Below are 25,168 nucleotides of genomic sequence, written 5' to 3' on the forward strand. Positions count from 1 at the left end.
ATGAAGTGAAAAACCATTTAAGTTTTACAATAAGATATTTAATAAAAGCAATATGAAAATATACGCTACTCTATTAGGGAGCTTCTCTAATCAACAACCATCACTATGAGCCTAGCGATCATCCTATACTTTGTCAGGGTATAGGATGCTAACTATAAATAACTATGGATCTATCCAATAAGCCTTCTTGAGACAGTGTGGAGTCGCCCGCAAGTTGGTACGGTCCTATCATACGTTGGCTACGTAGTTTATGGGACTTCGAGTTTAAAATTAATTCTTACCTAAGTCGGTGCTCGATACTACTCCCATAATAATCAATATCAATATGCTCAATAGTCCTCTGAGAGAACGTTTACTGAAATACATTTCAGAAAATCAATATGCTCAATTACCCTTTTCAGGGAAGGAACCATTACTTTACTGAAATATTTTTCAAAAAGTCAAATATGCTCTTTTCTTTCCAATTTCAAAATAGTACATATGAAACCATTTGTCTTTTTTCTTTGTGAAACTCTTTTCAAATTATGCATTTAAAATACTCATGGACTCACTTTCCAAGTCCAAAATCAATGTGTAGGAAAACTCATATATGATTTTAAAAAAATATGACTTCAATAAATAAAATTCATGTAATAATGAAGCATAAACAACAGTTTAAAAATCAACATGCATAAGAGATTTCTCGATGATTAAAAATTCAGTACCTCAGAATAAGAAATCCAAACTACATACAAATTTTCAAGAAACTGTGGGTATAACTCTAAGCGTAACCGTTGCTGGCTGAATTTAGATGTAGGGTGTGAGGACGGACATAGTCCATCACTATGAATAGTCTTACATACATTAAAAGAACCATGAATCTTGAAGAAGAACCCTAACTTTAAGAAGAACGATCAAGAAAACCTTTCTTGAGATTCTTTAATTAGTTTCTTGAAAATCCTATGGCAAAGAATTAAGATTTTATAATAATTAATAATTGTATAAAGGAATTTGAGTTAGAAAGAATGAAATTCTTGGTCATAATTGATTCACTATTGACGTTGTATTACGATTGCGTTGATGTGAATTGTGCATTGTTATGAAAATGATCACCTCATCATTATCTGTGTGAGCATGCCTATTTGCATTGGTTCTGAAATACGATTATGACAAGTGTTATGTGAACTGATGAAGAATAAGAAATTAAAGTAAATATACCATTTCGAGGGACGTGGCACACGCCGCGACAAATATTATGATTCGAGGGACGTGTCGCATGCCGCAACAAATTTTATTATCAAGGACCGTGTTGCATGTTGTAACGGATGCATGAACAAATATGTCCCTATGAGTCCCAAACTGAGAGATAACTGGTGCATACCACTAGGTCTGACATGCATCATGATACTTGACATTGTATTGCATACCTTATCATTATGAACTTATGAGTGCCTTTTTGTGTAACTTGTGATTGATGAATATTGTGTTTGTTGTTGAGGATCTGTAATTGTTGGAGTGTTGTTGTTGAGTTGTGTGCTATGTAAGTTATGGATTGTTATGTTGGGCTGATTTTATGTAGCTTGTAGTTATGGAGGTCCGGTTAGAATGGTAGGAGTACCCGTATTCTATATTACCTGACTTTGTGTTTAGAAGTTTGCTTGTTGAGTATTGTGTGGTTTGGTACTCACCCCCTGCTTCTACATTTGTGTAGGTTACGAGCCTGAATCTTCGTAATACTCTCTATCCTCTTCTTGTCTGAGGCTTCCCGTGGAGATTTGTAAGGTAGTTGTTTGTCATCTCAGCGGACCTTCTTACTCCTAATTATGATTTTGTTCTACTTTAGAGACAACATCATTTGAGACTTGTGTTCTCTTTCAAATCTATTGTAATACATTAGAGACTTGTGTACGTGACAACCAGGGTTTGGGGGATTTAGTTAAGTTGACTTGTTGTCCGCATTATTAATTATTATTAAACTTTCATTTTTATTCTATTTTTGCATTCTATTGTGATATTTTGGGGTTTAAGCTGACTTGTCTTGGTGGGATAAGACGAGCGTCAACACATCCATTATGAGATCGTGACAAAATGAAACAACATATACATACAACAATGATAAAAAAAAATCAAATTCTATTAGTATCTTCCATATGATAAACAGTATAAGCATCCAGTAAAATTTAAAACAAGCATTTTTTTAAAAGTATCGTCTATCTTTTTATATAAATATTTGAATATGAAGTTAGTAATTATTGTGTATAATTTAAAATGTTTCTAACGAATCATATATTAAACTTTATATTCGTCTTCATCTTTAGCTCAAGGGAAAATGAAAGCTCGAGAAGATTATCGTCCTATGCAAAGGATGGAGGGGTATAGTTTTTCGACTCTTAAAAATTAATGAAATTTAATTTGTCAAAGAATATTATATGAGTATATAATAGTCTGTTAGAATAATTTTCTGAAAATTCAAAAGTGTTTTTCTAATCTTATTTTAGTGATTGAGGTATTCAACCAAATTTTTGAATAATAGAAAAATCATTTTTTAGAAGATAAAAAGGGTATTTTATTCTAAGAAATATTTCAAAATCTTGGTCAAACACAAATTACTATAATTGTGATTTTTTTTTGAAAAGGACAAAAAATACTTTTCAAAATAAAGAAAACAAACAAACTATTTATTAAGCTGGTTAATGTATAATGCAACAATTATATACCTTCTCGATAATTCTTTTAAAATCAATAAGTAAAATAATATTTTTAAAATTAAATTGATAAGCAAAAAACTATTTAAAAATGTTACTCACCCAAAAAATAATGGTGAGTACCCACTACAACTTCACTAAAAAATATTTACTATGATTTATATCGTAGAAATAGCTAAAGCTTGAGTGAAATTCGGAACAAAAATTATTCTTTATTTATAGGTCACATAAAACACAAAATATCTAATTAGTAATAATATAAATTTATTTATATTATAAATATAACATATGACTGGATTAGTCATAAATAATTATGACTTTATTATTTGTAAACTATAGTTTGATTGATGAATCATGGTGGCGATAAATAGATCTCGTTAATGGAGCAATTAAAGTTTGCAATAACTAAAAAATATTTGGGCTGAGGCAGAAAGGTATAGTACATGGATCCTCAAACAAAGAAGGGTATTGTCTCGCATGTCCTTCACGATTTCTCAAGTAGCCTTCTCAATGGGACGATGCTTTCACTGTACCTTCACTGATTTGATCTCATTTGTCCTCAACTTTAACATTCTGATCAAGAATCGCAACTGAACTGAATCCTCTTCATAGTGCAAGTCCTTGTCCAACACTATTGAGTCTCGCTTGACGATATAATCTTCATTCTTATGGTACTTCTTCAGTATAAACATTTAAAAAATTGAATGAACTTCAGACAAGTTAGATGGCAACGTAAACCTGTACGCCACCAGTCCCACTTTGTCAAAAAGTTCGAATGGACCAATATAAAGAGGGCTGAGTTTACTATTTTTTTTAAAAATCAAATCTCATTACTCCTTTCATGGGTGACACCTTCAATAAAGCCTAATTTCCAACATGAAATATCATGTCTCTTACCTTGTGATCCGCATACTTATTTTGTCTACCCTGGGATGTCAAAAACTTAGTTTGAATACTTTTTTTTCCCTAACTAAATCCACCCTCAAAGATTTCACATTCTTAGTCTGAACCCACTTTATAGGCGATTTGTATACCCTTTCATAGAGTGTACTATCCCATATTTTAAACAAGGACATATTAGTCATTAGCCAAATAAATAAATAAATTGAATGGGCCTTAGCCCATCAGAAACCTAATAAGGAAAAATTTAAATTAAGCTAAAGAGATTATTGGAGTTGAGAGTTTTGTCAGCAACTCTTGGGAAAAAAGAAGAAGTAGTATGTTCTTTGTGTCTCTTCCTGTGAAGGAGCATGAAGACGATTAAAATAGAGAAAAATAACTAAATGGAGAAGAAGTGGAACTCTTGCTATTGCAAGTATGGATTTCAAGGTAAGTTTCTTAACTTAGTTTAAAGATTGAATTTGTATATTTCCTGACTATAAATTTGAGAACTGAAAGTTTGAAAAAAAACATGGGTTTAGAAAGAATAAAGGAATCCGTTAAATTCATATTATCTTATGATTTGAGTGAGTATGTTAATTTGGACCAAACTTTTGTAGTTCGGCATAAATCGAAGAAGAATTGTTGGACAATGACATTAGTTCTGCTTATTATAGGGTGAAGTAATCAACAATGAGATTGTTTTTGCAGGATCTGACGCACCAATTTGATATAAATTGATAGATTGAGAGTTTATCATAAAACCTCGAAGATTGGGTATTCTGAATTTAGTATGAATTAGCCTAAACGAAGAAAGTATTACGAGACTGATATGATGTGATTATAGATTGATTGAAGGAAGTCATACAGTTTGCCCAAGTGAAAAATTTGGTACTTCAACATGAGTACTGTGAGTAGTAATCTTATCACAATTTGTGTTTCATAAAATTCATGATTTTTACATGATTTATAAAGTAAATGTGTCACTGACTATTTTGAACTTGCATGTGGGACAAGTTTTTTACTTGATATGATACTGAAAATATTATTTGAGATGATCTCATTCTTATATGATATGATTACTGTTATTGAAAGAGTTTTACACTTATTTGAGAAATGATATTTTGGACAAGTGATTGTTAAACTTTGAAATGATATGATAAGATTTAAATGCTTTGTTTGATTTTGAAATGCTTCTACTGATAACAATAAAAGCATAAATGGGAATAGACCTTGATGAATCCCGTAGCTAACGACAGGTTCGTTAGACCTGGTGCACCTTGTAGTTATAGATTACCGATAAAGCCCTTGCTAGTGAGAAGTAGAACTAGCATATTGTTATCGATATCCCTTGAGTAGGGATCTACTGATATGAATATTTAACTCCTTGATGAAGAGTTCACTGTTATTGGTTACTTCTTAAAGAGAAGGTCACACTAATTACATGATTCATCCTTGGAAACCTCCCAAATATAAGTTTTGATATGAAAGTATTTTTCTGAGTTTACTACTAAGTGTTTACATTGATTTTGCTTACATGAGGCAAATAAGATTGAATATTGTTACCATTTCTGAAAAAGACATTGATTTGATCAATTTGACTATCATACTAGCATGTTTTTTGACTCATCCTTTATTAAAAATGGTTGTGGTTAAGTGTTATTACTCACTGAGCTAGCGTCTCACTCATCACTAATGTTTTTAAAGAGAAGGCAGGTGACATTGGTTTGGTAAGGACTTCNACTAACATGTTTTCTGACTCATCCTTTGTTAAAAATGGTTGTGGTTAAGTGTTATTACTCACTGAGCTAGCGTCTCACTCATCGCTAATGTTTTTAAAGAGAAGGCAGGTGACATTGGTAAGGACTTCTTTATCTAGAGCTTATGAGTTGATAATTTCTTGTGAGCCCCACACTTGTTCGCGTGGACAACAAGCTTATTAGTTGTTATAGACATTTTTTGAAATTCTTAGAGTTGCTCCGTAGTCATTTCTTTTATTAAAGTCATGAGTATTCGTTCATATTGTAAACTTGTGTCCAATATTAGACATCTTATGTTTTTGGAGATGGACTTTGTATTTCTATACTTCAAATAGTCTATGAGTGAATAAGGTGGATTACTGATGAGATTGGTTGGCTGCGTTATTGATCTATGGTACAGGTAAATTTTGGATTGACCAAAAACAAAGGAGACTTTACCCAATTTTCTGTGAAATTTGTTAAGGCTTGCTTTGGGAAATTCTTTCCCCTTAGCGCCGATAACGTTCTGAAATTGGGTCGTGACATAGAGTGCCTCAAATGGTGCCATATCAATATTGTAGTGATAATTATTATTGTTAGAGAACCCACATAATGGTAAGAATTGATCTCAATGGCCTGCAAAGTCAATTTCACATGCTCTTAACATGTCTTTCAACACTTGAATCGTCCTCTCCGACTGACCACCTATTTTTGGGTAAAACGTTGTGTTGAAAGTGAGTTGAGTGTTCAACACCTCAAGCTACCTACCCCAAAATTTAGAAGTAAACTGAGCACGGTCTGAAATGATAGAAATGGGCACCCTATGCAACCTTACTATCTCCTTGACATAAATCTTAGCTAACTGTTGGGAGTTGTAATCCACTCTAACGGGAATGAAGTAGGGTGATTTAGTCAACCTGTCAATAATGACCCAAATTGAGTTATACCCTCCCCAAAGTCTGGGGAAGCCCCACCACAACAAATCATGGCTATCCTTTCCACTTGTACTCCGAAATGGGCACACTCTGAAGTGAATCTGTAGGTCTTTGATGCTCATACTTCACTTGTTGAGAATTCTGACACTTGGATACGTACTCAACTATGTCCTTCTTCATCCCAAGCTACCAATAAAGCTGTCTCAAATCCCGATAGATCTTGATCATATCCGAATGAATTGAGTACCGCGTAGCACGAGTCTTATAGCTCGTTTGGATTGACTTTAAAAAAGTAGCTTTTAAGTCAAAAAAGAAAAAGTCAAACTTAAATGACTTTTAAGTCAAAAAATAAAAAGTAGGGGAGACCTACTTTTGATTTTTGACTTATTTAAAGTCATTTTAAACTTATTTTAAATCATTTTTGACCTTGCCAAACACTTCATAGAGAAAATGATCAAAATGGTCATTGTTGTGTAGGGGTTGAATTATTTTGGTCCTTCATATATACCACCTTATCAAAATAGTCCTTCATGTATATAAAAAAGTAATCATTTTAGTTCTTAACCATAAAACTAACCTGAAAGTAAAAAGAGAGGTTAGATTTAACGGTGGATCCCTCACTATTGACATCCAGCAGACCTCTTCTTCTTCAATCCTCTCTCTTTCACCATTATAGATCATTCTCCAACTTCAATCCACCCACCTGCGATATTCTTACAAGAAAAATTACACTTATTTCTTATCTCCATCTACCTCTACAAAACAATTCCAGTAGCTTGCACTTTCATACATACAAAAAAAAAAAAAAAACCACCGACACAAATACAAACTAAATAAAGTAACTAAAACACTTCATTAATTTCTTTTAGAAGATTGCCATATTAACTCTTTTCAAGCTTTAATTATATATTCACTTGTTGAAGCTCTATACGAAAAGGATATAACTTTGTTGTTTTTCCCTTTTTGAAATTAATAATTTTTTCATAATTTTTTTAATTCTATTTTTTAGATATAAGGTAAAAATTGAACGGGACAAAGGTAGAAAATAAAATTTTAAAAACGTTTAAAAAGATTTTAATTAGTTAGTCAAAGAGAATTTTGATAATGGTAAAAAGAATTGGCTTTTTTTTTCAGCGAAGAGGAATTGGGTGAAGAGATAAGATTAGGGGGAGAATGGCTTGCAATGTATTAATAATGAGACTCATCGTTAAATCTAACCACACTTTTTACCTTTATGATTAGTTTTAGGGTTAAAGACTGAAATGATTATCTTTTTATATACAAAGGATCAAAATAATTCAACCCCTATACATCAAGGATCATTTTGATCATTTTCTCACACTTCATAACTTATTTTAACTCATTTTTGACATATTTTAAGTTATTTTTTTTTATATTTGTAAAATATTTTCAGAAGTAAAAAATTGACTTAAAAGTAGATTTGATCAACTTTTAATCCAATCCAAACACCATGTCAAAATATTTTGTATCAAATCACAAATCCGAGGGACACAAATCCTCCCTCTAAAACTGAGCACCCCACCAACATCAAGAATAAGGATGGTCACCGGACCGAGTTGTACCAGTACCGGTCCGGTACTATTTCGGTTCGTTCCGGTACCATTCCGGTTCGTTTCGATCCGATAGTATTCGGGACGGAACGGGACATCGTGAGCCGGTACACGGGACGGAACGACATCAGGATTTGATACCGGTGTACCGATACCGGTTTATCCCGATTCCGTTCCTATCCGGTTAATTATTTTTTATTAATTAATTTATATTTTATATTATAATTTTTATATATAAAATAAAAATAAAAAGTCTTCCTAGGTCTCAACAAAGGCTTAAAAGCCTGCTGCCCCCTGCCCCTGCCCCTGCCGACCTGTCCTATCCCAGTCCCCACTAGTCAATGGCAAGCTGAGTAGCTGACTGCCCCAGCCCCCAGTCTCCCATTCTCCCAACGAAAATATTTTCAACGACTATAATCTTATATTTTCCAATTTCAACACATAATCACAAATTCTAAAAACTATATATACTCTCTCTCTTTATATTTTTAATTACAATTTATGTATTTACAATATTTAACAATTAAGAATCATCAATTTCTCTCAATTCTCAATCTTTCTCAAAGTTTCATACTTTCAATACTCAAGTTTCAAATTTCAATCATATTATTTTGTAATTATGAAGATTTCAACAATCATTTGGTGAATTTTGGAGTAGGAATCTTCTTCAAACTTCAAGTTTCGGCATCAATTTTTCAATTTTTGGTTATAATCATTTGTTCTTTACACAAACGTTTGGTAACTTCGTCCCACTCTCTAATCTTATATTTATTTTTTGTATTTATTATTTGTAAGTGGTTCTTGCTATATTTTATTTGTTCTTATTAAATTTCGTATTTCATAATTTATATTATATCATGGAGTTTTCTAAAAAAAGTGGAGGTAAAAAAGGTATTGTACACGGAGTAAAAAATATGTTTACAAAAAATAAAAACGGTTCTAGTTCTTCTAAATCTAATTTTCCTCTTGTTAGAATGAATACTGATGAATTTACTCATGTGAATGAAACTAGTTTTTCTCGTCGCGGTCCTATAGAAATTAATTCGGATACTCCTATAATTTCCGAAGAGGTTTATGAAAGACATTATGGTAATTATCAAGAAAATGAAGAAGTAGAAATTGATGAAGAAGATTTAGATGATACACCGACTAGTCCCGACCTCAATAGTACTTAAGTTCCACCTCAGGAGGACAATCCTTCAATTGGAACTAGTCGTCCCCCTATTGTTCCAACTAGAGGTAAGACCAAGGTACAACGTACTTTAAAATCAAATGTTTGGAAATTTTGTTATTTGAATGAAGAAAAAACTTTTAGTATATGTAATATTTGTAAATAACATTTTAAATATACATCTGGTGGGAGTGGAGGTTTAACGGGGGGATTAGAAAAACATTTGATTAATAAGCATAGTAAATAGTGGTTTGCATATATATCTTCTCTTGATGTTTGTGAAAATTCTAACATTGAAACATCGGCTAGAGGGTCAAATATGGTTCAAGGTAAATTAAATACTTTGAACCCAAGTGGTCCTCTTACACATCGAACCTATAATAAGGATCGTGATCGTGATCGTGAAAATTTTGCTAAAATGGTTGTTGTTTGTGGTTTATCTATTAGTTTTAGAGAACATCCGAGTTTTATTGCATATATTCGTGATACATATAATCCTAGTTTTAAAGGTTTATCAGGAAGCATGGTAAAAAAAGATATTTTTGAATTTCGAGAAAAATATTGTCAATATTTGCATGCCTATTTTGAAATAATGGATTGTAGAGTTGTTATTACCACTGATATGAGTCGTAGTCCTAATGGTTTTGATTATTTAACTGTTACTGCGCATTGGACTGATTATAATTGGAATTTACAAAAAAGAATTATTGGTTATAAAATTTGTCAAAAGAAAAAAACTGGAATGTATATTGCTACTACTGTGTTGGAAATTTTAGATTTTTTCGGTCTTTGTGATAAAGTCATTAGTATTACTTTAGATAATGCTTCTGCTAATTTAAATGCTATTAATATGCTAGAACCTAGACTTTGTCCTATTAGTAAATATGTCTTTCATGTTAGATGTGTTGCGCATATATTAAATTTGGTTGTTAGCGACGGTGTGAAATTATTTGAAAATAGTTGTGATAAAGTTGATAATGCTTGTTTTTATATTTTTCATATGCATAGTAGTAGTAGAATTAATCAATTTAAAGAGCTTTGTAATGCATGAAAACTTCCGTTTAGAAAAGTTCTGAAGCATGTAAAAACTAGATGAAATTTCTTTTATGATATGCTTGAAGTTGCTTATACATATAGAGAACCTATTACTATGCAATTTAATAGTCACTATGCTTATCCTGAATTTAAACTTAATGATAGTGATTGGGATGAAGTAAATGAACTTAAAATATTTTTGAAATCATTTTATAATGCTACTAAAAAATTTTCTAGAATGTATTATCCTACTATTTCTGAAATTTTAATACATATATGTGAGATTTCATATCTCTTTTATGAATATAAAACAAATGAATTATTTACCGGTGCTATTGAAGTTATGATTACAAAATTTAAGAAATATATTTTCCTATCCCTCAAATTTATTTAACCACAATTCTTTTCAACCCCGAATATAAAGAATATGGTGCAAAAACTTTAGTTGAATGCATTTATCAAAATTTAGATATTAAACCAGAAGAAAAACCTGATTTGATAACATGTCAAAATAGTATAAAATTACTTGCTAAAGAAATATATGATAAATATTGTTCCTTAGATAATGTTGAAAATCCTCAAATGTCTATGCCTCAAGTAGGTGCCCATGGTAGAGTGAAACATAAACTTGGTCTTGACTCTTCTAATAAATGTGAATTTGTTAAATATCTTGAACATGGTTCAGATAATATTACAAATGATGAAGGTATACCACAAGTATTGAACTGGTGGAGGGCTCGTGGAACTCAATTTCCAAAACTTAGTAGGATGGTGAAGGACATGCTTGCAATTCAAGGATCATCAGTAGCTTCGGAGGCAGCTTTCAACGCGGCAAGATTTCAAATTGGAGACACAAATATTTGTTAGCAGAAGACAGTTTGGAGATATCGGTGTTGTTTAGAGATTGGATAAATGCTGAACGGAGAAATCAAAGACTTCCAAAGTTAGATAGTTAATTTGAACTTTTCATAGATTCAACCATTGGATGTGGTGGTGATGATGGCATGAAACTTCAAGATCGTCAACGAGCTTTACCAAGGCCAGTAGTTGATTACGGTCAATCTATAGCTGAGTTAGAGAAGGGATTTACAGGACTATACAACTATTAGTATTACATTTGAGGCTTAGTTGAAACAAAACCCTTCCTAAAAGGTGGTTGCGTAAACTATGCACTCTACTAATAATTATAAATTGTAATTTGTAATACAAATTTAAATAAATTGGATTGATATTTTTTAATTTGTGACTTTGTGTCATTGTTTTATCCTTATTTTTATTTAATTTTTTAAAATTACAAACTTAAGTTATTTAAAGTACAAGTTGTAAATATAATGTATAAGTTATAACATATTAATAAGTAATAACTTACAAACTTCAAAAGATTCAAATCTTGAAAACTTAAGCTCAAAAATATTATTTTTTTTAAAAAAAACTTTATTAAACTTAACTTGAAAATTTAATAAACTTCAAAAGATTCAAATCTTGAAAACTTAAGCTCAAAAACATTTTTTTTTTTTTAAAAAACTTGATTAAACTTAACTTGCAAACTTAATAAGTAAAAATTAAAAAAAATATATCTTTAAAATAAACTCAAGTAAAATTACATTATAAATTTGAAAACTATTAATTTAAACTTAGAAAAATAAAAAAACATTCATATTTTCGTATTTCAAAAAATTAAAATAACTAATTTTTTATTTTTTATCATTTTTTGAAATATCTAGATGTGTTGTCCCGTTTATTCCATCCCGTTCCATTCCGGTCCATTCCGGTTCCATCCCGGTATATAGTGGGACGGGACGGAACCGAGTATCCATCCCGGTAAGTCCGGTCCAGTTCATCCAGGTATCGGTTAACAAACCGGTCAACCCATCCCGTTCCGGTCCGGTACCGATTCATTCCGGTCCGCGCCCAGTCTTTCAAGAATGACATCTTGAGTCTTCCCGGACACCACCTTATTTTTGAGCTTATTCAAGTCCTCATCCTCAAATTGCTTAATATTAATTTCCTCTATAAAAGTGAGCTTAACCTCAATACTGATTTACACCTCATCCTTCGCTCAACATCGATCCGCCCCTAACTTCAATAATGATTGTGTATGGTACTTCATAATAACTCTTAACAATGAAAATAAAATAATGATTTACTATGCCAATTTCTCTTAAAAGCAAATAGCAATTATCAATCACTCAGCTATATATATACACATGAAACCATTCATTTCACTGAACAAGCAAAACAAATAAATCAATAAATTACCGCCATCACCACTACTGCACTTACCCACCTTCATCAGATTAATCACCAACTTAACTGTCACAAAATTCCTATAGTAATAAAATCACTTCAAATTTTTTAAAAAGGGACAGAAAATAAAGTGAAGTGATAGAGAGTGTGTGTGTAATGGATGTGAAGAAGGAGGAAAAAAAAAAAGATATCAATAAATTCGTGGCTGAATTTAATAAAATTTAAAAATCTTGATTAGTCTTAACATGAATTGGTAATAATATATACTAACATGTTTATTCCGAAGCTAGAAACTAAAATTCTGGATTAGTCTTTGAGGGTTCATCGTGTTTCATTCTCTGCCGTCGATGGTGTTTTCTCCGCCACATCGACGGTGGAGAATGGTGGGTCATCCGTGAAAGCAGAAAATGCTGACGCCGTGACAAAATAATTCTTAGACCCAATTGCATTCACTGCCACACGGCTCTTGTTATAGTGATGGGCCACGTCTCCATTTCTTGCACCCATTAATACCCAGACAATTTCTCACTATTTACAACTAACTTAGCATCACAAAACCGCAAACGGATGGTCTTTTTCGTCATTTCATCACTGATATGCTAAAATATCTACTCTTCCCAGTTTGCAATGAAATTCCAACTCTGTTTTCCTCTTTCACTCATTTGAGTACTCATCGGAGATGGCGGTTGTAGTCGGAAACATAGCACTATTGCTTGACGGAACTCACTTGACCACTCCACGTGCCGTAGTCTTACCAGATCGGAAAACGAGGGATGTTCTGTTGAACTTTTTTGTGAAGAAAGACCCATGTCAGAATCAGAGCATGTGTGCTTCTATTGGGTTTGAGAATGAAAGAGAAAGATTAAATCCGAAAGTGGGTTTTCGGGGTAAAGCGAATTCGAAAGTCGGTGCGGTTGATTATGAGAATTCAAGTGATGATGAGAATGGAAATGGTGTTGAAGATGAAGGAGAAGGTGGTGGAGGAGGAGAAGAGTTCGATTGGGAGAAAGAAATGAAGAGGAGAGTTAAGGAGCTAGAGGAAATGAAGGAATTGGAGAAAAAAGCTGAGGAATTGCAGAATCGTGTTGATGAGGAGTATGGTGAAGAAGGTGAAATCAGTGAAGAAACTGAGGAGGAGAAACGTGAAAGAGTTCGAAGGGAGCTCGAAAAGGTGATGCCTTTATCAATGCCTGTACTATTATTGATGTTATAACAATCCATGCCTTATTTATTTATAATGATAGAGTTCGGGCTAGTTTGTGCATACCACCAATCATAGCTTTCGTACCTGCTACTTCTCGCCCATCTAGATTTAGGCAGACGAGAAGATGAACAAAAGGAACTTGAAAGTTGCACCATAATATGCTTTATATCTTCGCAGTATAATTACTTGTTTTACGTATTAGCTCTTGGAGATAAATAGCTGATGCACCTAGCTATGATAGGATCAACATGGCCTTTTCCGGTGTACACTTTCATCTATGTTTAACTAACTGCTGTTATAGCATCACTTTTGAAACTGTACTCGGGTTGAATTTTGGATTTGGTGACTGTTAAGTACTCATTTCGTCCCAAAATTAGTTTCACTTTAGCTCATTTCACACCCATTAAGAAATATAATATAATAAAAAGAAGGTATAGTTTACTAAGGTAACCCTATTTATTAGATATTTCTTGATAATTGAGGACTATTACTGAGTAGTTCTTTACTACAAGGGTGTAGTTGGAAAAACATACTACTATTTTTTATCTTGAATTCCTAAGGTGAGATGTATTGGAAAAAATATTTGTGCTAAAGTGACGCTTATTCTGGGATGGATGGAGTAGTAATTTCATTTTGAATCGTGGTAGCCACTAGTTGGTGAGCAAATGAAAGGAAACTATCGTGGGTAATTTCATTTTGTACTGCATCAATGGCTAAAACCTATTTTCCACTAGTTGGAAATGGTTTTCTTATTTGAATAATATGAGTATTTGCAAGCAAGACACCCTCGAAGAGCTGTAGTGACAGTAGAAATATGCTGCAAATATCCTCAAAACTGTTCTTGCATATATTTCTTTTGCATGCTTCATCAAATACTTTAGGGGTCGTTTGGTAGAGTGCATAAAAATAATGCTAAATAGAGTGTATTAGTAATGCTTGCATTAGAAATGCTTGTTTTAGTTATGCTTGCATTAATTATACATGGATGATTTCTTATGCATTGTTTGGTTTGGTGTATTAATAATATCATACATTGCATAAAATATTTATTACAAAGATACCCTTCACAATTATGGTTGAAAAGATGTAAAAAAGATTTTAAGGGGCAATGAGGTCTTTAACCATGTTAGTGCATGCACTAAAACCCTACATTACTAATACCTAGAAATCCATGGTATTAGTAATATACACCTTTATACACAATAGAGTATAAAACTAATGCAAGCATTAGTTATACATAGCATGAAAAAGTGTACCAAACAAGGTACCACAAATACACAGGTTTAATGCATGCAGTATTTTTGCTAATACGCTCTACCAAAAAACTTGCTTTATGCTGTGAAGCTTTATTGTGATGAGTTAGTAAGGGTGTAAATATTTTCCAAATTACTTGGCTAAAAATTGGTCTGATGAAAAATTTCAGATCCTTTAGTCTCAAAATCATCGTTTTAACTCTGGTATGAAATTTAGGTGGCAAAGGAGCAATCAGAACGCAGAAAAACTGCTCAATTAATGTTCGATTTGGGCCAGAAGGCTTATGGGAAGGGCATGTATGGACGTGCAATAGAGTTCCTTGAAGGTGCTCTTACTATCATTCCTAGACCAACCTTGTTTGGTGGAGAGGTTAGTGGCAAGCTACTTCCTGAGTAACCACACACAAAATGTGCTAATTTTTTTTCTAAGACTAATTGCATTTGCAAATTGAACTTTCAGATACAAATATGGCTTGCTATGGCTTATGAAGCTAATAACCGCCATTCAGACTGCATTGATTTGTATAAGCAACTAGAAAGGAAACATCCCAGTGTCAGCATCCGACGTCAAGCTGCAGAGCTTCGTTATATATTGCAAGCACCTAAGTTGAAGATATCTCAAGAAGAAATGGTTACTATACCACTTATTGGTTCTAGCTATGATAGGTAAGTCCCATTCATCTAATATTATATTGCGTATGTTAGCTAAATAAAACAGTACCAATTACTTGCTTCTATGCAGTGGGCATGATATGCAAGTTCCTGGGGCAATCAATATGTTACAGTAGTGGTTTGTCGTTTTAATACGATAATGAATTGATCATAAAGTTACTAGCTGGCATCAATATAATTGTAACAGTAATTTAATTAAAGTTCTTTACCCAAGAGTGTGACTTTAGTGGTAAATGAAGTGGGTGTGAACTTTGAAAGCCATGGTTCAACTTCCAGCAGAAACGAAAACATCTAGGTAATTTCTTCTGATCTGCTGAAGCCTTGATAAGCATTGGGCGAAGTTATCTGGTACCTGTATGTAATGGTTGGAGGTAGTAGAGGTATGTGGTGAAACAGTCCAGCGAAATTGACTATTACACCACTGTTATTTGTGTGCTACTTTTAGCATCCATGGATTATTGGAAAATTTTGTAATATATGCCTCCATGATATCTATTGGTTAAAGCATAGATGTAGCAGGAAAGTTGAACAATTGAAATTATCTTTTGCTTTTGGGGTAAGTAAAATAAATTATATTTACCAATTGGAATATTGCAACACAAAGTCAAAAAGCACTTGAAACTAATTGAAGCTGAGCAAAATGGCTCCAGCATCAGTTGTAAGCTACTCTTCCACTGGTTCATGCACTCCTCTATCTATAGTACATCAACAACCTATGTTGCTCGGACTCTTCAAAAATACTGCTGCCCCCATGTCGGATCCTCCAAAAATGCACTAGTTTTGGAGGATCTGACTTGTACCTGTCAAAAGTTTTGAAGAGTTTGAGCAACATAGTTCAACAACAGCATACCTGGTAAAATCTGACATGTGGGGGTAGAGTGTACATAGAGCTTCTCCCTACCTTGTGGAGGTAGAGAGATTGTACCCGAAAGACCCTCGACTCAAGCAATGCATATCAAAGTAGTTTGGTTTTTTTTTACTTCCAAAAGTAAAGAAGGCATAGCAAATAATAGGGAAAGCCTTATGTTGCATTTAACAACAGAAAAATATTGCGATAATCGAAGCACAAAAACAACAGGTAGAACCAGAAATCGGAGGAAAAGGAACTACGAGAATAATGCTAAACTATCTTATAGTCCATATAGTAGATTCATCTAGGATAGAAGTTCAAGCTTTCCATCTTCTTAGCTAGTTTAGCCTTCAAGGTTCCCCTAAAGATAACTTCTTGGATAATCATCCTGCCTATTACGCCCACAGTCCTCTGCTTTCCCCGGAAGATTCTCATATTCCTCTCTTGCCAAACATAGTATAATGAACAAGCCATTGCCATTCTATACACTTCAGCAGCTGAACTCTTTCCCCTGCAGTTTACTGCTGCCCACTGCACCTCTTCCTGCCAAAGCAGCATTTGCCTCTGTATCTCCTGCTATTGAAGAATATTACCCCATATATTAGCAGATATACTCTCATTCAAAGAAAAGGTGAGAGATACTTTCATTTGCAGCTACACAAGGGACAATACAGGTTATCAACAGCACTCCGGTGAGCTAGTCTGTCTCTAGCGTAGAGACTTCGATGAGCAGCCAGCCTCAGCATAAAGATCCATTTTGGCTTGGGTTAGACACACAAGTCTTCTCCCTGACTCCCTGTCATCTTCACAAACTTGCCTCTCAGATTCACATAGATCTTTCTGATAGAAAAGGTTTGCATTTTGAACAGGTTATTAGCTTTTTTAACATACTATTACAGTATGCTCCCTCTCTTTCCTCTTTTGTTAACAAATGCAAATTTCTCTATGGAAGTGGATTGCAGAGGTCCACTGATTAGGAATGTGACTTCAGATGATTGAAAGATTATCTGAGAACTTTTTCTTATAACGAGGCTTGCTATGAATAAACTATAGGGCTCGATTTCTCTTTGTCCCCCCATCCCACCCCCATCCTTTCTTTACTTTTTCTTTTGTCAATTTGAAGTCTTTGGTTTCATGGATGAGGGTACCTTCTAATGTGAACTCAATTATTAACTTGTAATGTCCTTAACTTTAAGGGGTATGAGATAGAAGTCCTTTCTAAGGGACTGAACTTGTTACTTCTTGGGTAATAATCTAATTAGTTGTATTAGAGACGGACCTTCTGAAATTGGAAATTGATTGAATGAAGCTCGTTTAGACTCATTTAACCATGCGAGAAGATTGATGGTAACTGAATGACAACATGTGTATAGTACATGATGTCACAGTATGGTGTAATATTCTTCAGCAGTTCCAACACATCAGTGTGGAGTTTTCAGCAAATTGACTTAACATATAAAAATGATGAAATATGGGTGACATTCTTTTCTTCTTCTTTACTAGATATTAGGTGTTTGCTTCTTTTCACAACTTAACGGACTACTCCTTATTCACGATAACATTTCTACGAAGTAATTCTTTTAAGGTACACATGCTTCCTGAGGCTGAGTGATTCCAAGAATCATTGAAGATCAGCACTAATTTTCCTTCCTTTTTTTTTGTGTAGTTATGCTGGATCATGGACTGACAAAGAGAAGGACAAAGATGAAAGACAAAGCCGGTCTACAACAAATCAGCTTCCATCGAGCAGGGACTGGGTGGGAGACTTTCTGGTCTGGAAGCCCCCAGTTGGTTTGGAGAAAAGCCAATCATTCTGGGCAATTTTAACAATATGGATAGCCTTGGTTGGAGCTGCACTCTTTTTGCAAAAATGAAGCATATATTTATACTTGTAAAGATGATTGTTGTTTAGCTTTCTATTCTTTATTGGTAAGTATATATAGGCTAATGTGTATTACCATTCTAAATCCCTGTTGTATATTTCTACCCTTGTTTAATATAATTAGCAAATATCAATTCTGCTATGCTCTGCATTTTGCATTTGTTACACTCATTTCTTGGACAACATCTGAGAGTAAAAGTATCCATTGTGTCAATTCAGGCAAGAAACTAGTTGATTATTTTTGGCAGAAATACTGTAAATATGTAGAGAACATTCTCATCCTTGTGCAGAGAGAGGAATTTACTCGTCTTATTCATATCTCAACCAACACATGCCCCGGATAATCTTGATATACACATGCAAACTACGTATTAAAATTGCTCTCTCTCTTTCTCTCTCACACACACACAGCTTTTGTGGCATCCAAACTAAACAAACAGTATGATTTCGATCTCGTCTGCAGTCAGTTAGTTAGGTTTTCACCATTTTCTTTGACCTTTGAGTCTCCTCCCCATAGTTTTATCCTGTCTCCGGCAAGGGAAGCCTGTATAACAATCAAGTTATTTGTAAGATACTTACAATTAAAAGTAATAACTAACCTACATTTGATTCTTGATGTATGCCTTACCTCCTTGTTCCAATTAGTTCGAAGGATCATCATGATCAACACACCAGTTTGAACAGTCGTACCTGCAAGCATCCCATACCAAATTCCCTACAAAATCATGTATTAAATAATATAATATCTTAAGAAATTATATTTTTGTGAAGACAGAAATTAAAATGGTACCTTAACACCAGTGTCAAGGAGGAAGCCAAGTATGAGACCTATTGGAATACCAAACAAATAGTAACAAATTATGTTCACATATGCAACATAAGCTTGCCATCCTGCTCCAATAGCCACCCCTGAAAGAGTAGGTTGAAGACTGCTAACAACAATGGTGGCAGCTAAGATAGGAGAGAGCTCATACACAACATGTTGGACTTGTTCATTGTTTGAAAACAATAGAGGATACCAACTCCGACAAACAAGAAGCACCATTGCCAGGAACATCCCGAATAAAAGAGAAGTGATGGAGGCTACCATTACTGAGAATTTCGCGCTTCTTGGATGTCCTGCTCCTAGTTCATTTGACACCCTTACGCTGTACGTAAACATAATCACACAAGGTTGTCCGTAACCCAACAAATAAAGTAAATTACATAGTTCAAGGATTGACGACTTGCTTACTTTCTCTTATAATCTAATAACAACATTGAGAATTAATTAAGATTACCTTATTGCAGCATTAAATCCAAGTGCAACCATGAATGTCCAGCCTTGGATATTCATACTACAATCAAATGATGATATCATTGTTAAAAAATGAAAATACACTGATAATGTAAACAATTTGTATGTATTAAGTCACCTAAAAATAACTATAGGTGAAGTTATTGCCCCAGTAATTTTTCAATAATATAATATAATATATATATTGCACTTACATAGTTATAATTTTAGTTCACGCTCATATAATAATTTTTTCAACAATGTTTATGTTAGAACAACTGAACAAGAATGATAAAAATATAAGGAATTCAAAACAAAACTTGCTTGGCTTAGAGGCACGTTAATACATTTCTTGAAGATAGTTGGAGTCTCTCCCACGAGCAATCGGAAGAATAAATAACAACTCTATCTTCGGGATTCAACTAAGCCACAAAACAAGTAGCATTCAAGAATGTTGCTCTTCTATTCTTGAATTAGTGATTTCACCTTTTGATTAATGTCTCACAAGTGTTTTTCAAGAGAAAGTAGTTTTTTTTTTTTGTATGCTTATCTTTTCAACCAAAAGAAACTCAATTTATAGGACAAAAGTTTTGCAAGAAAAAGACTTTTAATTAAATAGTATTATAGGTTCATGAATTGAAAATAAAACTTATCTTTCAAAAAATCCATAACGTAGAATTTTAAAAGTGTCTTGCACAACATCTATAACATAGAATTAAAACAAAAATGAATGTTACAACTCACATTCATGTATTTTGTTATTTCAAAACTTTTAACGATTGAATTTGTTTCAAAATTAATTGAAACACTAACTCTTACGGTTTATACATTCGGTATATAAGATTATACAAGATTATATAGTTATTGTTTAACGATGTATTAATCGTGTATAAATTGTGTATAAGAGGTGTATGTGGATACTTCTATTCTAGATTATATGAAACTATACAAAAATTAAATTTCGTCTCCTACAAACTTCAACCCACGAAAATCACCAAATAACTTTAACTTTTAAACCAAAACTTCAAATGACATCTTTAACGAACCTCAATCATCAATTTATCAAAAATTTCAATAAATTATAAAATATATTTGTGAGTTTTCAAGCTTTTATAACCCCAACAACAGAGTTTTTAGTTTTTCACTTTAATTCACCCATCAAAATTTAAATTTGTGATGATAGACATCATGAATATCACCTTCAATCAGTTTGTAATTATAAAAAATGGAAATCATAATCACAAAGTAAGAAATTATTGCTTTTTTCCTAAATATTTCAAAATATATACAAAATGGACTAAAAAAAAAGGTAATATACGAAAATATGGGTTCATTTTTTTTTATTACAAGGGGTCAAATGGTATAGCGCATAAAAATATCTTTATAAATCTTATAATGATTTGTTAAAAGTTTTTTTCTTTAAGAATGTATGTTCTTCTAATTTTCAGCCCGATGTCGAAATCCGTATTAGGGCCATCACTATCCAGATTCACACCAAAAATCTCATCATGTTAATTTGAAAGAAAAACGTTCTTAATAAAAATGACTCTATATCTAATATCTATATCTAATAGAACTGAAACTATTAATAAAAAATAAATTACTTACCCTATATCACATCCTTATTGCTACTTGAAAATACATAATAAGCATGCACACAACACATAAATAATATATAAAATTAACAGCTGTACTTTTCGTTAAATATGTACGATCAAGTTAGCGTATCCTACTTATTAGTTATTACTATGGTCAATCAATACTTAAATAGAATAGAAAAAGATGTTATTAGAAGCCTAAAGATTCGTGCCAAATTAAATAAAATCATGTCAGTATCACATTAATTAAAAAAAAAATAGTGAACTGACCAAATGGAAATTGCATCGACGGCCACTTCAGCATTCTTGAGGTATCCAGCCACGAGAATTAGTGCCATGAAGTACCATATCTCTAAGCTGCAATATTAAATCATGATATTTATATCCTCATTAATTACTTATCATACAAGTTGCCAGGTAAGGCACATTCTATCGAAAGCGACTTGAGATGACCTATCAGAGGCGGAGTCAGGATGACCTATTTAGCATAGAAAATTGATAGTGGGTTCGAACCCATAACACTAGTGTGAAAGACATTTCTATTTCACTGTCATTGAGTTGTCAATCAATTGTTAAGAGGTTCACAAGTTAATATACATGTATATTTATTTAATTTTTTAATACAAATACAGAGTCGGAAAAGCTAGTGAATTCGTCTTAACCCATTAATCCTCACCTAGCTCCGCCTATGTAACCTATGGCAAATCGGTGAATATGAGAGAGATAATACTATATGCCATAGTTTTGCGAAACATATATGAATTATCTTTATTAAAATCACATTTTAATCTAGAATCTTCATTGACAAAATAAAATTAGTCAAATCAGACGATTGTTTATTCTTTTTTCTGCACAAGAATTTCGAAACCCTAAATAGGTTTTGAGATGCACAATACTCTGCACAAATGGTACCGAAATTCAAGAAGATTTTTCTCTTTTTCTGTTGAAGAAATAACTTAATCAGTAAAAAATAATAGAAGAGAAATAAAAAAAACTTATTGCAAATAAAATTAGTTTCCATTTTAACTACCTATTGTTATGTCTATCGACCTAAACTATTACTCTCCTTATATTAATACACATCTTAATACTGAGTTGATCCAAAATATTTATTCTCAATTAAAAACACAAGTGTAAAGCTAACTCAGCATTGAGGTATGTTTTTGATATAAATGAAGTAATAGTTTAGATAGGTATATAAAATAAAATAAAAGAGAAGGATTGAAAACACCCTTGATTTTGACGTAAATTATTAATTTTGTCCTCGAACTATTGACAATCTTAAAAACATCCATCTATTTGACTAACTAAACTTAGATATAGCTCTGATATGCCATATGACATAACAAGCGGTCTTCAAACTCTTGTAGGAGCATGTGACTCTTAATAAAAGCAAAAAGAAGTGTTGAAAACACCGTACTCCTAAACTTGACAAAAATACTTAGGGATATATTTCACTCATGTTGCGAGATCGGGATATATTTAAGTTCAATTAATCAAGTATATAAATTAGTGTTTTAAAGGCTGCCAATAATTTGAGAATGAAAATAATAATTCACGTCGAGTTTAAGAGCATTTTCAATACTTCTGTCCTAAAATAATAAATAATTCTGGTGTAAAACTCGTAAAATGATAAAATAATTTAAATGTTTTATTACAATCAACTTTTTCTTTCAATCAGTGCAGCAGCGTCATTTATTTGGCCATTGAATAGCGATAAAATTGTGGATCTAGTGTACTATTACAGAACATGTGCATACTTTATTTTTAAGTCAATAAATTGTTTCAACTTTTAAAAAGGTAAAACTTTTTTGAAAAACTTAATTTTTTAATTCATCAACTTCATAATTAATAGGGGTAAAATGGTAAACTCATTATGTCAATCATTGTTTTCTTAATAAGTATGTCAATTTAAAAGTGGACCAGTAATTAGGGACAAATGGAGTATATGATATCAATCTACTTGAAAGTTTGTGTTACGTGTCATTATTCATAATGAGACAAGACACGAAATTAAACCTATTTCTACCAAAAAAAAAAAAGAAATTAAACATATCTAAATTATGATGAAATTGATTGAATATCTACTTGGAGAGAAAAATAATAATTGAATATCTGATCTACTATATATTCTAGTAGTTTATATGTATTTTAGTTTGGGATGCAAAAATGAATAAGCATCAGTTTGTATATATTGTGTTTTAACTTATATATATATATTATTTTTTATCAGGTAATATAATTAATCAAAAAGTAAATAATACAAAAAACTAATTAAGTTGCACGTAGTTGACAATTTCATTATATATATATATAGCTACTCATATGATTGAGCCGCCCTGCGAATGAATAGTGCAATAATAATTAATTTAAACCAAGAAACTCACCAGAGCATCACAGCAGATGCAAAAGATAACTTAACGAATTCCCAAAGATTTTGAAAAGCCTTTATAGAAAATCCAGACCAAGCTTCTCCACAAGCCCCACTGAATATGTACACCAACTTAGCCACCACTACGAACCACCACGAACCGTTCAGCACAACCGCGGCACCTACCAATCCCCACCCTAACTTGAGCATAAATAGCCAACTAAACAAAGTGTGTCCGATAAGTCCAACTGCCGCTATGCCGGCCATCACCATGATCTTGCTCTGAGCTTGCAAGAATATTTGTATCGGAAAGTTTAGTGCGTACGCGAATAATTGTGGAATCATCCATACAGCAAATGTACCTGTAGATACGAATTCAGAATATAGAGTCAGTGTATACAATTAAGTTGAATGAATGAATAGAATCTGTCTTAAATTCGCCTATATAATATATACCTGCCCATTTCGATATATCTGACGTTTGACCGATGAGTCTGAGAAGTGACGTGGCAAAAATATAAGGCAACATTAGAATTAGTGATGTTGCGGTGAGGATTATCCAAGATCGTTGCATATAAGTTCCTAGCATGTCTAGTTGTTTTGCTCCAAATGCTTGTCCACATAGTGTCTCTAATGCACTTCCCATTCCCAACTGTAATCACAATAAGCAAATCCCTAAATTGGTCGAGTTTAGGTAAATTTAGAACTAATAATTATTATATCAGAAAGTATATACATACCATGATGCCAAAAGAAAAACCAGCGATGACAGAGTTTTCAATGGAGACAGCAGCAAGTTGAATGGTACCAACATGACCAGCAAATACTTGAGTTATGGCACCAATTGAGTATTGGCAAATGGAAGTGAAAATGGCTGGAGCAGCAAGGTACCATAGTTTTTTCGATTCTGCTGAAAACTCTCGAACTAAATCTTTAACTCCATGGATTACTTCGATATCATATGAATCTGGTTTGAATGAAGAATTATTAGTAAAAGAACCATTTGAGTGATTGTTCACTCTTGATGTTAGAAGTGGTACCACACTATCATTCTCCATCGTTGCCATATATTATTTGTGTGTTCACTCTAGGTGTTACAATTTAGAAATGGCAATCGTTGCCATGTACTAATAAATGATTGGGTGGGGTTACTCAAGAAACTTTATTACTATATGAGTCACATGACCATTATTTTTGATAAGTGGATTCATGGTCCCAAAAGATTATTTTTAAATAATACTCTCTGTTCATTTTTATTTGGCGCATTTAGACATGACGAAAAATAATAATTGACATGTTAAGAATTCATCACCAACTTAATTATTTACTTAAGATAAGTCAAGAAAAATCTAGAATATTCCGAAATTGTAGAGAATTGAAGGAAGATCTCTAGAATGAGTATTCTAGAGAGAAAAGTCTAGAAATGTTCTAGAATTAATAGTTATAGAAAAAAAGATAGTTAGGAATATTCTAGAAGAGAGTAGTATGTATCTCTCTAGATTCTTCCATCACCTCCTATAAATAGAGGTGGTTCATTTGATATGTAACTAAGAAAGAAACAAAGTAAGAAAGCAAGAAAGAAAGTAAGAGAGAAAACAAGAGTGAGTGCAAGAGTGTTGCTGAAGCAAGCAACAAGTGTGATCAAGATTGTAAGACCGAAGCGAATTCTTACTTTGATATAATAAAATTCAAATTGTGAGTAATCGATAATCCTGTCGTCTCCAAAAAATAATATCCAACATGACATGACTATTTTATAACATTATTCCTATTAATAAATGTTTAGTAGGGGTGTACATGG

The 25,168-nt window shown here is 32.8% G+C and overlaps 2 protein-coding genes and 1 long non-coding RNA gene across 3 annotated transcripts in view; 2 read left to right on the forward strand and 1 right to left on the reverse strand.

Moving 5' to 3' along the window:
• The first annotated feature begins 12,578 nt into the window (after nucleotides 1–12,578).
• LOC125867779 (uncharacterized) lies at nucleotides 12,579–18,321 on the forward strand. The gene is made up of 4 exons (XM_049548358.1): nucleotides 12,579–13,432; nucleotides 14,936–15,088; nucleotides 15,179–15,384; nucleotides 17,907–18,321. Exons 1-4 carry the CDS (start codon nucleotides 12,941–12,943, stop codon nucleotides 18,112–18,114), a joined length of 1,059 nt encoding a protein of 352 aa, XP_049404315.1. The 5' UTR covers nucleotides 12,579–12,940; the 3' UTR covers nucleotides 18,115–18,321.
• A 91-nt stretch (nucleotides 18,322–18,412) lies between these two features.
• Nucleotides 18,413–24,478, reverse strand: LOC125867770 (protein DETOXIFICATION 29-like). Its single transcript, XM_049548348.1, has 8 exons — nucleotides 24,108–24,478; nucleotides 23,824–24,019; nucleotides 23,384–23,729; nucleotides 21,267–21,353; nucleotides 19,403–19,459; nucleotides 18,913–19,270; nucleotides 18,751–18,837; nucleotides 18,413–18,666 (listed from the first exon to the last, which is right to left on the reverse strand). Exons 1-8 carry the CDS (start codon nucleotides 24,432–24,434, stop codon nucleotides 18,586–18,588), a joined length of 1,539 nt encoding a protein of 512 aa, XP_049404305.1. The 5' UTR covers nucleotides 24,435–24,478; the 3' UTR covers nucleotides 18,413–18,585.
• LOC125867799 (uncharacterized) overlaps nucleotides 24,127–25,168 on the forward strand; it is a 67,117-nt gene continuing 66,075 nt past the window's right edge. Inside the window, exon 1 of the long non-coding RNA XR_007446671.1 lies at nucleotides 24,127–24,254. This is a non-coding gene — a long non-coding RNA (uncharacterized LOC125867799). The remainder of the gene's footprint in view (nucleotides 24,255–25,168) is intronic.

This window comes from Solanum stenotomum, chromosome 6 (genome assembly GCF_019186545.1).
Source record: "Solanum stenotomum isolate F172 chromosome 6, ASM1918654v1, whole genome shotgun sequence".
NCBI lineage: Eukaryota > Viridiplantae > Streptophyta > Magnoliopsida > Solanales > Solanaceae > Solanum > Solanum stenotomum.

Bases quoted from the DNA above. Each gene is read 5' to 3' on its own strand.
- LOC125867779 (XM_049548358.1), top strand. From the start codon at position 12,941: ATGGCGGTTGTAGTCGGAAACATAGCACTATTGCTTGACGGAACTCAC. The intron at 13,433-14,935 runs GTGATGCCTTTA...TATGAAATTTAG, and splicing joins TTCGAAGGGAGCTCGAAAAG to GTGGCAAAGGAGCAATCAGA. The intron at 15,385-17,906 runs GTAAGTCCCATT...TTTTTTGTGTAG, and splicing joins ATTGGTTCTAGCTATGATAG to TTATGCTGGATCATGGACTG.
- LOC125867770 (XM_049548348.1), bottom strand. From the start codon at position 24,434: ATGGCAACGATGGAGAATGATAGTGTGGTACCACTTCTAACATCAAGA. The intron at 19,460-21,266 runs GTCAGTTCACTA...ATTTGATTGTAG, and splicing joins GTCGATGCAATTTCCATTTG to TATGAATATCCAAGGCTGGA. The intron at 19,271-19,402 runs GTAATCTTAATT...GTTTACGTACAG, and splicing joins GGATTTAATGCTGCAATAAG to CGTAAGGGTGTCAAATGAAC.